Consider the following 15384-nt stretch of genomic DNA (forward strand, 5'->3'; position numbering starts at 1 on the left):
GACGTCTTTCATAGTGACAAGATGTCATACCCTCGAGTGGTTCAGTCAAAGAATAATCATGTTTTAGTTCGACATGCAAGTTTATAGAAAAAAAAAAAAAAAAAAGGTTTTCTTGTAAGCACCAAAAAGCTTATTGTGCTCACGACTAGTGAGCCAGTGTATTGCCGCGCTAACCGCCAACAACATTTGGGAGCGTTTTGCCGAAGTAAACATCGTCCGCCAGGTGCGGAGCTATGGGTGGGCCACCCATCAGCCACGTTCTGGCTCCGCCCCTGTCGTCCGCCAATTTCACCCTGCGGCAAAACGTTCCCACGCACCGCACGCAACTTGGAGCTGCGTTGTTTGCATTGCACATGGCGGTAACCATGCAAGGCGGAGGTGTTGTCCCGTGAGCTATGGCAGGAACGCTAGCAATGCGAACGTTGACGAGCGCCGCGTTTTCACCTCCGATGCCCTCGAGTCAATGAAGCACACGATTCCAGTTGCAAATGTCACAATGTCAAATATCCACATGCTGTCGTTTGACAGGATGTTACTCAAACTGCAGCGTTGCAGTACTGTAATTATAAGGCGCTTTCCCATTGTATCGGTTCTACACCGAAACAGGTTGGCTCCTCCCTTGGTGGTCGCTTTTCCATCACACCTTTTGGGTCCCGTGCGGTTCCATTGGAATAGTTCTTGTTGCGGCTGGTTATGAGCGTGTTTTGGCTTGGTTCCTTGATGTTGCCAGTTGCTAAGGCCCTTTATTTTGTCACCTAGGATTGGCCATATAAATCTATGGGAATAATTCCTGCACGGCTGCCATTTTGTCAACTGTATTTCCGGTCAAATCTACCTTGGCCATCATCGTCGTCATCACCATCATCATCGTCATATCCCGGAGGGAGTAAAAAGGAGGACAAAGTGTTATGGTCAATATCACATAGGATGCGAGGAGGCGCTCCGCGCTAGACGGCGTTTGCGTCACCTGTTGCGTCGCAGCCGTTTGGGGCTCTCCAAAGTCAAAACACGCCGTTGACTTCATCTGTTTATTATGATGTGCAGACTTAGCGTAAGCAGTCGTATGTTTAGAAGTGGATGGCGAGCAGAGCCAAGTTTCCACTAAGCAGCGAGCTTCGGCCGAGTCTGACGCAGAAGAAAAGGTGATTCCCAGCACTGTCTGTCCACATTGTGGACCGCGTGTTCACTCGCGCTCTCAAATGGCTATTTAAAGGGCACATACAGAAAAGGAATTACGTAAACCAGATATGCACTCGTTGATTACACGCACACACTTTCGATAGACTCATTCAAAACCATGACCCAAAGTCATTGGGCTGCACAAACATTAAGGAATTGCAAATACAAGTTTGAAATGATATTTTACAGAATAATCTGTACAGCAAAACTTGCAATACATGTTTTGTTTTTTTACGTTTTAAGTTTTAGTGGCAGCAGTAAACCACCACGACATTATTTTACGTCACATTTAAATATTCTTATTGCTCATGTCAGTGTGACAATATTATTATAATTCTATTATCTTTTATTTATCTATTTTTTTCTATTATTCAGATTTTAGGATCCTCTATTATTTATTTATCATTTTATTATTATAATTGTATTTTCTAATGAAAAAATACAAATAAATAAATAAAATGTACAAGACAAGGGAACGCCAGTTGAGTTTTTATTTCCAGGTGTTCGAATCTGGATGTGATACATTTAGAAAGAGCATTATTTCTAACTGAACACAACAAAAGTATTGGTACAGACACACTTAATATGGACCAAATTCATACCACTGCTCTCACGTCACACTTTTACAAAATAACAAAAATAAAAGTCATATATGCATTAAACCATTGTTCATCTTTTCTCAAACAACTCCAACATTCTACACTACAATATCATTTGGAACGGCTCATAATTAATCATTATGATAAAAACAATCATTAAAAAAAAACAGCATCTTCACCAGCGATGTTTATCATTTCTCAATCCTAAAATCCATCCTCTTTTTCCTCTCCTCTTCAGAGCTTGTTGATTAACTGTGTAGTCAGAGCTAGCTAGTAGCCGCTCTCATACGTGCTCCTCCAGAAGTGCCAACGAAATGCTTTTCGAAATGCTTTTCCTCTTTCAAACAGCCGACCCATTTTTCTTAAAACGTCTGCCTTGAAAATTCATCTTTAGTCTGACTACAAGACTCTTTTTATCTGCTCAACCGAAATAGATGATATTAAAATGGCCGCCATTGCTCGAAATCGTCACAGGTTTGGTGAATTTAAAATCTGACTGGTAAAAAAACCCAATCATTGCTAATGGTGTGCTAATGGGCAAACACTGGTAACTCCCGAGGCCCCAGGCAGATTACTTTGACACGGCGACACATGGGAGCTGAAATGTAATGGGACCCAAACCAAGTGAAACACCAGCGGCAAGACAGAGGCTCCAAAATGAAGCTAAGAGACTGCATGCTGGAAATAAATTCCTCCAATTTGATGTAAGTCCGAAATGTAAGTCAGCGTTTGCGCTCGCGTTTGAGGCGGCCTGGCACCTGTGCAACAACACTTAGCCGTCAGTCCCATTTTCCAGCACTTTAGCAAAATGGCTTTGCTTCAAACAAAAGCTATTGTGCAGCACATGAAAAGGGACACGTTGATCCCTTCATCCCATGTCTCGTTTGACGTCAAAGCCAAATGTTTTTAGTCCGCGGGCAAACTAGCAGAAATGGCCGCCCCAATAGTCAAGAGGGGGGCGTTTACAAATACAACTTGCGATAGCACTTTCTGATGAGCTTTGTGCGTTAATGACTTGTCAGCTGCCAATAAAGCCCATTATGCAACTTGGCCACGCTGGCAGTATTTGAACGCCACTACTGCTCTACTTTCGGTGCACTCAAGTGTCATGCAGCGTGACCTTCATACACGCTGTCCCAAATGAGTAAGCATGTCCTCTTTTGCTTGACTTTCCTAAATAGGCAATGCCATTTCGAGTGAACAGCCTTTTTTGGTCATCGGCAATTATTGCTTCCATTTTGGCAGCCGTTTCATTGGACAAAACCATAGTGGTGACGACAGTCTTTTTTTTTTTTTTCTTCTGTTTTAGTCACACATGCACATGAGTGAAAATTCAAGGCGGCTCCTCATGTTCTCTACACAGTTGAGGTCAGCGGGTGATAGTGTGGTCACCACCCAACATGTTTATTATTATTTTATTTTTTTTCCCCCCCTTTATAACCAAAGCAGCTGAAGCTTCAATGATGTTTTATGCAGCCTGGGTTGGTGCGTTGACTCACGAGAATTATTTTTACAGCAGAAGGCCGCGTTTCTTTTTGTGCCGTTACTTGTTGAAAAATGCTTCTTCTCGTGAGATTGGAGGATTTCCAGTTTTAGCCATCCCGCGTCAAGGGGTTCTTGGGAAGCCGTGGAATTGTTCAAATCACTCATGACCTATTTTGGTGGCAAGGTTTCAATGGTTCCAGGGTATTTTGATGTCGCTGAATACGAAAAGGACAACGATTTTATTGTGAATTTCCCCGAGTGTTATTTTCGCCAATGTGTTCTCAAGGAGACCAACTGGGAACCGCTCCCATCTCAAAGCGGCTGGCGAATAGATTGAAAGCGACTGTAGCAAGCAGGACTGGTTTATCGACTCCATCAAAGCACAAACCATCTAAGCGTTCATCAACATTGGCACCTCACAAGTAGCGAAGTCTCCGTCCAAAATGTTATACAAGACAACCAGGGAAAATGACAAAGTATGTCTTGTCTCGATACCTGAATGCATACCTGCGGAAACCTCACATTGCGTTTTGACGGTCGAGATTGTCTTTCTTGACCGATCCCCAGCAGATCATTTGTAGCGCTGTGCAGCCGTCCAATAAAAAGACAATGAGCAATCAGCAAGGTCAAACTTAGGACTTTTTGATCAACCGCTGGCCGGTTCACGCTGTATTGACACGGATTCACTAAACCGATTTTCCCATTCAAATCGTTTTTTTTATTTCACGCCTAGTCATTTGTCCTCAGGAGTGGGGAATGTGCGCAAAAGGCCCATTCTGGTGCTCAACATGTGTAGGACATTAAATAAGGTAACATTTCATTTGCATCAGACTTTGTGTACCCATAAAAAAAGAGGGACAAAAATATCGAACCTTTAACTGCTTTGTCCAAACAAATGTATGTGTGTAGTCTAGTTGTCTATAGCGCAAGGCTGGCTTGATGGCCTCTGACAACAAAATCCTTGAGTGTTTAACATTGTTCAAGAACAAAGACGATTCTGAAAAACAGACTATTAAAAATAGCTTTGACAATCTCAAACGTGTATATATATGTATATATATATATATATATATATATACATGTGTATGTGTGTGTATATGTATATATATACAGTGTGTGTATATATATGTACAGTGTATGTATGCATAGATACATACATATATATACATATATATGTACCTATATATGTACGTAAATATATATGTACGTATATATACATATATGTATATATATATGTACATATATATATTTACGTATATATATATATATGTACGTATATATATATATATATGTATAAATATATATATACGTACATATATATATGGTTACGGACCGGTGTCAATGATGTTTTCCTTTGTCACTTTAAAACCACAATGTCTTTGCTCTCACACTAAAAACGGTGACATCCGAGGTTGTGGTTCATTCGTCTGACTTAACCCAAGATAGGTTCAGTTTCGACTTGGTGTGCGAATGGTTGTCCGTCCCTACACGTGCCCTGTGAGAAACCGACGACCAGTCCGGGGTGTCGTAACGCCTTCCGCCCAAAGTCCAGCGACCTCCGGCGACCTGTGACCCCTGAGCAGGACAAGCAATTACAGATAGACAGATATTGAAATATTATGATTCGCTGGTGGCTGAGCAACCAAACAGATGTGTCCCAGCACAGTATTAATCGACATTTCAACCACTATGAGCACGGATATCGTTATGAGTACGGATATCGTTATATGTTGCATCCAAATAAATCTTGCTACCATGTCAACAAAAAAGATGGATTATAAAGTCTTGCCAGCAACTGTTCCACAACAGTTGATGTAATTTATACAGTGGAATATTGCGCTCATCATATGACAGATGTCATAACATTTATTTTGTCGTGCCGGCTTAATTGACTAATTAGAATTGTGTCTCCACCCAGTCTGGGCCGTGGGAATGTGGCACGTGACACACCTTCATGGCAATAAGAAATAACAGACGGACAAACAAAAGGTTTCGCGTGCACGACTTCATTCTGATGAAGATGGCAATTGAAATCATTTCATCTACTTATAATCGTTAACACTTACAAAAACAACACTTCACAAGCGGCAACACGCTAAGTTATTGTGTGGCTGGAAAATAAATAATGCGACGTTTAACGTATAATCACCTTAGAAATGCACAGCTTCAATTATCGGTATGTCAACAGCATGCTTTGAACTGTGTGCGGATTGAATTTCAACAGTGTAACATGCAACATTAAATCAAGCGTTGACGTTTGTGTGCCGCAAAAGTCATCGTAGATTTCTCTTATGGCTACTAGTCAGCATATAGCAAAGTCATTATTTCAAGTTAAAAAAAAAAAGAAAAAAAGGAAGAAAGTCGCTGTCTCGGTTGCTGTCGTGCAACATTTCATTCATATTCCACTCAAAAGTGTCACATCGATAAAGAAATGGAACAATTGCATAGTTTGACGTCTTCAGAAGTGCAAAATGACCACCTGGGTTGACGTTTCAAAGCCCGACCTCAAAACGAGGGCGTATGAGTTACTTCCGAGGACAAGTCTCTCGTTCCACAATCGTGTATCGTTCCACAATCGTTTCAAGTGAACACGTCAACAATTGCAAAACAACGACCCTCCCGTTTTCAGTCACTGGGAATTTGTCTCGTCAAAGAATGATGGCACGCCAAAACATCTTCCACATCATACACACATAAATAAGTCAGTGTGATTCCTACGTTGCATTCTTCATCCTTAGCTAAAAAGAAAACTTCCGCAAACAAGGGCGGTTGAGGTCCGGTCAGTTGTGTGTTTGCGGTATGTGTTGTTAGCTAAACGGAGCAGATGTCAGTCATTGAGGCTCCGTTTTTGTGCCAGTCAACTCAAATATTGCACTCGATTCGTCATTTTCTTTCGGACTGGCGCCGCGCTTGCTTAGCGCTCTCCTTTCACATTGGACAGGTGCACAGTGCGGGAATCCTTTTGGTGGCGGGGGGGGGGGGGGGGGGGTCGCCAAGTCGCGGCCAGTGACGACTTGGAGGCTTTTTCCGTTTTGGTCTATGAGGCGTGCTTTTGAACCATCTTCCCTCGGGCGAGATCCATCAATCGTCCCCGCTGGATGAGGTCCAGCGCTCCGGTCGTGAGTTGCACGTACGTCCGCCGCCGGCGTCGTCTCGCTTTCATCCCTTGGTGGCATCGGCCGAAAGGTTTTCCAGGAGAGTTCTGTAAATGTCCGAGCGCAGGAAGCGCGGGTACGAGTCTCTCTCCATCAGCCCGTAAACGATCTTCTGAGCGTCATCAAAGCAGTGGATGGTGGCACTCTTGACGCTTCTTTTGATCTGCTCTCGAGTGTGATAATCGATGTTGATCTGGAACGAGGCAGACGAGGGGACGTTAATCAGGTGCGGGTGTACGGTGCGAGGTGTGTCCGAAAAGTTCCGGGACTGGTGTCACAAAAGATGTATTTCAAATTCAAGCTACGCGTTTTCCGCCTCGCAAGTAATCCATCGGAGTCGAATGCACTTTCCCAGCGTTCTCTGCCGTTTTCCCAGAGTCCTCCTCAGCTCTGAAGTCTTCATCACGGGTCCCCTTGATGACCGTTCTTGCGCTCGGGAAAGAGGGAAAAAAATGGGTGGGATGAGTTGCGAGGTTACTCCAGCGCGGCGACGTTCTCCCCAGTCAGGAACTGTCTGGGCGTGTTGTCATGAAGCAGCAAAATTGGCGCCTCTTCTCACAAACTGAACGAAGCAAAATGCCGCAGGATCTATTTATAGACGTGCTCCACATCGCTGGGGGAAACTCGTAGTTTGGGTTTGAAATGCATCGTTTGTGACACCAGGGCTGTATGTACGCGTGTCAGTATTTGTGTCGGTGGAATAACAAGAGAGCTCAAGATTTTGGTTGCGCTTGAATGAAGTTACCTCTTTGGGAGATTCAGCTTTGATAAATTGCTCGTAAATTTTCTTGGCTTTTGACGCCATTCGGAATGAAGACTTGATCTTCTTGTAGTCCTCACAGGTGAGCCAAAACTCGATATTCTCGTCGCTGTATTCGGATTTCAGGAAGTTGCGAAACGCGGCTAATCCGTCTGAGGATGCCCACAAAAAAAAAAAAAAAAAAACACACGAATGACATTTGGCTTCTAAATGTCGGTAAAGGCTTGGGAATTTTCCCCGACTTACATTTGGAATCCAGAAGTCGTTCCAAAGACTGCGACCATTGTTGGGTATCTTCTAAAGTTAGCCTGCTGAGAGAGAGAGAGAAGACAAAGTGTATTACGCAAGCCGAATCGGAGAAAGTTATGGCTGCGACGCGTTTGGGGGCTGATGAAGAAACGGAGACGCTGACATTTTGGTGACGGGACGTGTCGGTGAGCAAACGCCGCCAAAGCAAACATGCCGTGTCGTCCGTTTGCATCCCTTCATACGACCATAGATGGAAAGGAAAGGAGCGGGCCGGCTATTTCCAAACTGAAACGGATGCAAAGTCTCCTTACCTCTCCGAACTCGACGAGTGCGAGAACATGCACTGCAGTCGGCACATAAAGTTCTTCCCGCTGGGCAGATAGAAGAAAAACATCAGTACGTCCCTGGATGGACTGTTGTCAAATTCATTTCTAGTCAATCCGTCCAAGAATGTTGGCCGCGTTATTCCAAGCATGCAGCATCTCGTAAAGAATGCAAAACACGGTCAAGTTGATTTATTCGAAGGAGCGAGCTATCCCAGATTTTTCCGGCGCAAGCGTTCTGGCGGACGCTCAAAAGGCAGACTCGGAAAAAAAGCAAAGGACAAATCAAACGTCAACGAGCGAGCGCGAATGAAATGCAACGGCCGTCGGAAAGCGGGCTTTGCCTCACATGTTCTTGTTGCGCTTCCTGTCATCTCTGTCCATGATGAAGTGCTGCGTCCGGCTTGGCATGGTTTTGTCAAGCGGGCGCCGGCGGGCTGCGGGCGCGCTTCATGCCGCGCGCGGCTGAGAAACACTTTGGAGGCTGCCCCCGGCTCGCGGCTTTTTATACCGAGCTCCCCTGTTGCTCGAGGCGGCAGGGGCTGCTGGGAGACATCAGCGGCTCAGCCCAGACTGAAGAGGAAGCACCCCTTCCTCCTCCTCCCCCCCCCCCCCCCCCCCCCCGTTTCTCCTTTCCTCCCACCTCAGTCTTGGAAAGAACACAAACTCACACTGTACTGTCTCGATTCCTCCTCTTGATGCTGGACTCCCTTGTACAGTATGTCTTCTTGTTCTTTCCTTATCTTTTTTTTTCACCCCCCCCCCCCCCCATCCACCAGCACGGTGTGGCTGAATGCATGCTGCGTTGACATTATTTTTAGTCTGCAGAATGCAAATGACAAACGGTGAGTGCGATAGGCAAATTGTGACCTTTGCGTTTTGCTGCGATGGCTCCTCATCTTTGGCCTTCGTGTCACGCGGCTTTCCCTAAAAGCGTTGAACGTTGTTGCTACACGTGATCGTGTGAATTTGCCGCAAAAAATGCCTACAAGCAAGTTTTGCGGTGTGAAGAGCGGTGGCGATTGCGCAACGTTGACATGAAGCAACACCCGGGAAAGTCAGCCGACGACAACATGACAACACACGACGCAGTGTAATGTAATGTGAACCATTGTATGGGCAACAGAACATTCTTTTGCAATATTTTATTTGTTATTGTTTGGATTGACATAAGAGTAGAAAGACTCGTGCTTGCCTTCAACTAGTCGGGTGCCATTTTGGACTGGCCAAGACAAAGAAAACTGCAGACGGCCAACAACTCTTCACTGCTCTTGTTTCACTTATGAATGGCCCGTTGTAACTATGCTCATTTTGACTTAAAGCATTTGCTAGCGCTAATATTTGAAAGCTATATCATGGCGAATGTTTGACCCCCTGAAACAGATTTAGTTTCATGACATTATTTCTCATGGCAAAGCTCCCACCGGCCAGACCATATGTTGCCGTGCTGGTGCGTGGACCCTCAACAGGCTGACAGTTTTGTGACATCAAATGCCCAAATCTGGGAAATTCACGACTCGCCTTAAAATAGTTTTCATTGTAAATGTTTAAAAAAGGCAAATGGCACAAATGACACACAACCCACAATTACTTCTGGTGTCTTGTACATTTCCACTTCAAGTCAAAGGTTGTGACGAAAAAGCTTTTGTACGATATATGTGCGTGATAACAAACAGGAACACCAAAATGCAGCCGTTTTTATCCATCTCAGGGGGCGGCCATTTTGCCCCCTTTCTGTTGACTCAAATGGACATGACAGTTGCTCGCATCTCACAGCTCACCTGTTTTCTGAAGCTAAAAGCCATGATTGGTTGTCACCTGACCCCCGAGCAACTGTGATGTCATTTTCAGTCGACAGAACGAGCACCAGCTTCGATTTAGTCAACAAAACAATGCTTCAATTCAAATGAAAAAGGACACTTTAATTTCATCAAATCGCCACGATTCTTAGAATAGTGTCTTATGTTCTTTACAAAGCTCAAAATGAGAACCAACAGCATAGTCCCGCATGTAAGATTTGATCTGAATGTGGCGTCAATGCAGATTTCATACAAAGTAACACGAGTGGAATCAACATACAGCTCACACGTGGAGGGAGGTGTGAGACAAGAGAAAGAAACGGAATGGAAAAGATTTGGGCGGGTGATTAAAAAGTGCCCGCAGCACAAGATGGAAAAACGTGTGAAATCCACCCTTTGTTGAGGCCAGCCAGCTGCGATTGCCCCCGCTCCCAAATCTGGCCCACGGCTCAGCCTCGCTTCATCATGCGGGTCTCCCTCCTTTTTGCCCAAACAGGGTTACAACAACTCAGGCGTTACCGACGGAACAGACACCCAACGCTCCAAACTCAAAGTTGTCCTTCGTGCTCATTTGTTCATTATCCACCTGCCGTCGCCTTTTTGTGCTTTTGGAGATGAGAAATGCTTTCTGAGGCACCCCACTCATGCAACGGTGATCAAGTTCCCCAATTTGGCCCTTTTGGGCCATTGACGGAACTCACTTCCTTTTTGCGGCCATGGCAACCGCCAGACTGTGAGAAAACAGACAGACTGCGTGCGAGGAATAGCACGCAAGCTAACGTGGGAGACGTGAGACCTTTGCCGTTTATCGGGAACAAGCCCGACACCTCCGGTGTCATCTCGACATTTGCCATCCACAAAAGCGTTTTGTGTCTCTCAATTTCTTTGCTGCGAAATTGTGTCGGCGCGCTTCATCAATCAGACGATGCCTGTTGACAGCGGCTAACACAACTCGGGCTAGCTTGGTCATAACTCAGACATTGTTTTTGTTGACATCGTCACAAGACAAAGTGTCCCCGACTATCCATCGCTGGGTGTTTCCCTTTGTACACTGTGTGCGCGGCACTTAACAGCCAAGAATGACAATGACTTTCGATACCGAAGTATCATGTGGTGAGATCGGAGACAATCAAGAGAGTGACTCACCTGTAATAAGTCTTTATTAACGTTTGCACTAGCAGAGGCTGGTGCATAGCATTCTATTCTGCGATGACACCGTAACCTCTAAATTTACGCTGACTTTACAACAGCATCTTACTGTTTTGGTTTTTTTATAAACATTGTAAAATACTGTTCAATATTCATCCATGTAGCATGTCAATTAACGGTTAAATCAGCCAGTTAACAGAGAACGGTAGATTCGTGTGATTTAACTTAATAAAAGTATGCGTTGCTGTAAATTTCTGTTAGAACAGTATCTTACTGTGTTTAAAAAAAAAAAAAGTTCAATATCATTAAATATTTATCCCCACCTGTAAATGATCAGTTAAAGGGGAAGTCAACCCAAAAGTGTTCTTTCCAAGAATGTGATGATGAAAATTCTTTATTAAGATTTATTTATTTATTTTTTTTAATTTGTCTCCCGTCAGAGGGTGATGAGATTATTCCCCTAACAAGGCAGCACATTCCGTCTGATCTGTTCCGCATCAGGTTGTCTGATGACTCCGGTGCTGTCGTTTAAGCCCCGGAGTTATTATTAGCTGCCTCGCTACTCCTTTTTAAGGCACAATTTTTTATGAATAAGGCCGTTTGCGGAGCAGAGGAGGACCAAGGGTCAGCGCGGGGTTACCTTTTTCCACTTTGGTGAACGCTATTGCTTCTGTGCGCTGTAATCTCTGCGTCTAATTAGAGGATAACACAGACACGGGACTAAAAACAGAATCCCCTTGCCGGCTGGGTTGTGGAAACTGTTCTCTTCTGACTAATGCCCACCAGCATGCCTCCACTTAGTCAGTCAGGAAGATAAATATACACGATTGCCTCAAAAGTGGCAAGATATCAAACGCGTCAAAGTCGTCATATACGGCGGATGTTGAAAGTCTGCACAGCCCTGCTCATGTGCCATTTTTTGGGGCCATGAAAAATGTGACGCAGAGGAATCCTTTCAAATCCTTTTCCACCCGTCCATGTGGATTGAAAAAAACAGAATCTTTTCGAGAGGTGAAGTGAACATAAACATCAACACAATGTGGGTGCGCAAGTGTGGAGAAAAAAAAGGTTTGAAATGATTTTTGAATGTGTGTTTATTTCAATCACAAACGCCTGCCATTTGAACAGGGGTGTGTAGACTTTCTACGTCCACTGCACAATTTTTAATTGCATTCAGCGTCCACATTATTCAACGCACTGCATAATGACGTCTTTTTATGCACTGACACGTCCCAAACATTTCCCATTTCTTTCGCCTGCACCTTTATTCACTTGCCAGGTTCCCTTCATATTTAGCGTTCAGCGTTATTATCAATTCTACACATGTCTCCGATGATAGTTTGACATTGCACATCCCTCAAAAAAACAAAAACATATTATGGGTTTTTGAACCTACCACAGCCAACCAACTAATAAATGAATGCTGCCTCTTTTTTTTTTTTTTTTTTTTTTTTTTTTACAGCTCACAAAAAGAGGCGTCAAAATATTTTCTTTCCTTTGCCCGAGTCTAAATGTACCACGCGGTCGTGGATTTGTGCTTCAGTCTCAGGTAAGCGTCAGACTGCAGGAATCTCGGACGAGAGTCTCTTTCCATGAGCAGGTAAACATGCTTCTGGGCCTCGTCGAAGCATGTTGGACCGGGTTGATCCAAGGATTTCTTGATCTCTTCTCGAACGTGTTGGTCCACGTTGACCTGTGGGGGAGAAATAGAACTCAATGTCCATTGTTGATCGAGGAAATGGAAATGTGGGGAAATAACACCAGTGCAATGTAGGTGACCTCTTTACAGGCTGCGGGCTGGATGAACTCCTTGTAGATGGCTTTGGCTTTCCACGGGAGGCTCCCCTGGGAGGCGGTGGCCCGGAAGTTCTCACATGTGAGCCAGAACTCAATGTTTTCATCACTGAACTCGGATCGCAGGTAGGAGTGGAAGGCTGCTAAATACACTGTATCCAAAGAGAGAACAATTTGTTATATAATAACATGTACAGAAAGTGATTAAGGAGACACGATATATACACGGATTTTATTTGTTTGTTTTTTTTGTTTTTTTTCTGGGAAGTGTATGCATAATCACGGCCACAGGGGGGCGCCATAAAAGAATCTTGCCTCGCGGGCCACATTGGCCCTGCCTGCATGCAGAGCCTGTCAAATTGACGTCATACCTTTATCCTGCAGTAAGTCTTCAAGACTTGGCTGGAGTTTGTGCTCACTCATTGGGCTGTCAGAAAGAGTAATCAATCAATACATACATTTTGATCCCAAGACATGTTGAGGGTCGGCCTACTTCAATAGGAGTCGTACATGTGGTTCTTGTATGTGCGGCGATTGACTTCTTATGTTACTTAGCGTTTAGAACAAAATGAATCCCATAAAACCGATTCCATTCAAACATTCGTCCGGTAACCAAACAGGATGGAGATCACAAAACATTCTCAACATTCACACTAATGACATTTTGCTGACTTACCTTCTGTACAGTTTCGCATGTTTTATCAGATCCTTTATCTTATAGAGACCAAACGTGGAGAAAAAAGTCTTTGGGAATTGGAGCATTGCTACCTTATCGGGAGCTGTTTCAGTATTGCGCGGTGGTGTGCTGACAAGCGCCGATGACTCCCGTGCTTGCCTTGAACCTGACGTGAAAAGGTATGGCGCCAGCAGGAAGGTGTGACACACACACACACACACACACACATTTGTGACGTGAAGGGCCTGTTAGCACCTGCTTCGACATGCCTCCAGAAAAGCAGACGTCGACGGACGACTCTCACTCGCTCGCTTTTGTTGTTGCCTCACAGCTGTAAAATTCCACTGCGGTAAATGTGACATGTTCATTTAACCCGCGTGCATCGGGAATTTCAATCGATGTTTCGATGTACCCGGAGCAAAGCCACGAGCACAATGAGAACGAGCAAACTCCACACAGGAAGGAAGCTTCCGAACCCCAAGCCCAACCCTTCCACTAACATTCTATTTTTCTCAATCCATGTATGCAGTATGTGCAGTATATGCCTGTATTGCATTGGATTGTACTTTGTATGATATGCCATCGTGTATAAAGTCATGCTAGCACCCAAACGCAGTTTATTGTTGTTTGTTGTTGCTGGCAACACCCTGATAATGCACCCTAAGCATGAATATGAACCTTATTTTTCAACATAGGAATTGATAGAGATGGGCAGATGAGTGGAAGCACTGGCGGAGCCAGAGGGGACGCCGGGGTAGCGCTGGACCCCCGTGAAATCTGAATTAGACCCCCCCCAAGTGCCACCCCAAATGATTGACATATGGCGGCGCCGACTGCTAAGTCCCTCCTGTACAGTAGTTGGCGCTATGTACCTCAAAGCGCGGCGATCCACGTTCATTAGGAGAAGAAGAATCGCCACTGAAACAGAGGAAGATTTGAATCTGATTTGAGTCGCTTATCGTTGCTGGAGACAGAAGATCAACAAAGTAACCAAAAAGAAGGAGACTAAGATAAGATAAGAATGCCTTAATTGATCCCACAGTGGGGAAATTTTCACAAGGATACCCTTCATGGACAGTCAAATCCTCGTCGTCAAGTAAGTTTTACGCTGTTGTTCCAATGAGTCACTGTTTAAAAGAACTTTTGGAGATTTTTTTTGTCGTTGCTACAAGCAGAGGGCCCTGACTTTTTAGGCTTGAAGTCGGGATTTAATATACATGGTTGTTTTTTGTTTTTTTTTTCACAAAAAACGCCTTACTATACATGGTTGTTTTTTTGTTTTTTTCAAAAATGCCTTACTATACAGGGTATTTTCTTTTCCCCCCAAAACGCCTTACTATACATGGTGGTTTTTTCGCCAAAAGCACCTTACTAACCATGATTGTTTTGGGGTTTTTTTTTTCAAAAAGACGCCTTACTATACATTGTCGCTTTTTTCCACAAAAAAACACCTTATTATACATAGTAGGGTTTTTTTTTTTTCACAAAAAATGCCTTACTATACATGGTTGGTTTTTTTTTCCCCAAAAACGCCTTACTATACATGCTCGTTTTTTCTTTTAAAAAAAACCGCCTTACTATACATGGTACTTTTTTTCCCCCAAAAACGCCTTACTATACATGGTCGTTTTTGTATTTTGACCATTTTTGTAAAAATGAGTTATTATTAATGCAGAAATGAACATTTGTTGCCAAATTGTTTTATATTTTCAGCATTGTTAATAAACTGCAAATTATATATACATAAATCTCATCACCTGTGTGCTTAGTATGTACATTTCAACATTTGACACTCCGATTGCAATTGATAAGTCGAGAAACAAATTTATTGTTATAGTCTGTGGACACCCTAAAATAGCCTTGGCCACCCACTGGCCACCCCAAGGACAAAAGTCTAGCTCCGCCACTGAGTGGAAGGACGAGGATGCAGTCCATTCAGAAAAAGCGTCTGTCAGCCATGCATGCCATTTGCTGAGAAGAGAACAGCCACAAGAGGGCGCCAAATGTATCAGTCACAAGGACACCATACATTGAAATAAGACCGGTATCGACGCAATATCGATAGCTGGTACTCATCTAGTAAGCCTATTTTGGAATTGTAACCCTAATTTAGAATATTATTTTGAAACCCTAATCCTAATTCGAAACCCCAGATTGAAACCCTAACAATACTTTAAAACTATGTTTTGAGACCGTCATTTAAAACCTTATAATAA

At 43.8% G+C, this 15384-nt stretch overlaps 2 protein-coding genes across 4 annotated transcripts; both read right to left on the bottom strand.

Annotated features, from left to right (window-relative positions):
- Nucleotides 1-5253: 5253 nt before the first annotated feature.
- On the bottom strand, nucleotides 5254-8323 carry LOC147139216 (regulator of G protein signaling 21-like). Of its 3 annotated transcripts, none has more exons than XM_086047822.1 (5): nucleotides 8100-8323; nucleotides 7739-7798; nucleotides 7425-7486; nucleotides 7164-7330; nucleotides 5254-6611 (listed from the first exon to the last, which is right to left on the bottom strand). In XM_086047822.1, the coding sequence occupies exons 1-5, from the start codon at nucleotides 8159-8161 to the stop codon at nucleotides 6423-6425; spliced, it is 540 nt and encodes a 179-aa protein (XP_085903948.1). In that variant the 5' UTR covers nucleotides 8162-8323; the 3' UTR covers nucleotides 5254-6422. The 3 variants fall into 3 exon arrangements, with proteins under 3 accessions (XP_085903948.1, XP_085903947.1, XP_085903946.1); XM_086047821.1 differs by having other exon boundaries at nucleotides 7425-7489; XM_086047820.1 differs by lacking the exons at nucleotides 7739-7798; nucleotides 8100-8323 and having other exon boundaries at nucleotides 7425-7729.
- Nucleotides 8324-11774: 3451 nt separating this feature from the next.
- LOC147139217 (regulator of G protein signaling 21-like) lies at nucleotides 11775-13446 on the bottom strand. Its single transcript, XM_086048375.1, has 4 exons — nucleotides 13169-13446; nucleotides 12864-12919; nucleotides 12478-12644; nucleotides 11775-12391 (listed from the first exon to the last, which is right to left on the bottom strand). The coding sequence occupies exons 1-4, from the start codon at nucleotides 13252-13254 to the stop codon at nucleotides 12206-12208; spliced, it is 495 nt and encodes a 164-aa protein (XP_085904501.1). The 5' UTR covers nucleotides 13255-13446; the 3' UTR covers nucleotides 11775-12205.
- Between the last annotated feature and the right edge of the window lie 1938 nt (nucleotides 13447-15384).

Source organism: Filicampus tigris, chromosome 12, assembly GCF_054856515.1.
Source record: "Filicampus tigris isolate MCC_2025a chromosome 12, RoL_Ftig_1.0, whole genome shotgun sequence".
NCBI classification, from domain to species: Eukaryota; Metazoa; Chordata; class Actinopteri; order Syngnathiformes; family Syngnathidae; genus Filicampus; species Filicampus tigris.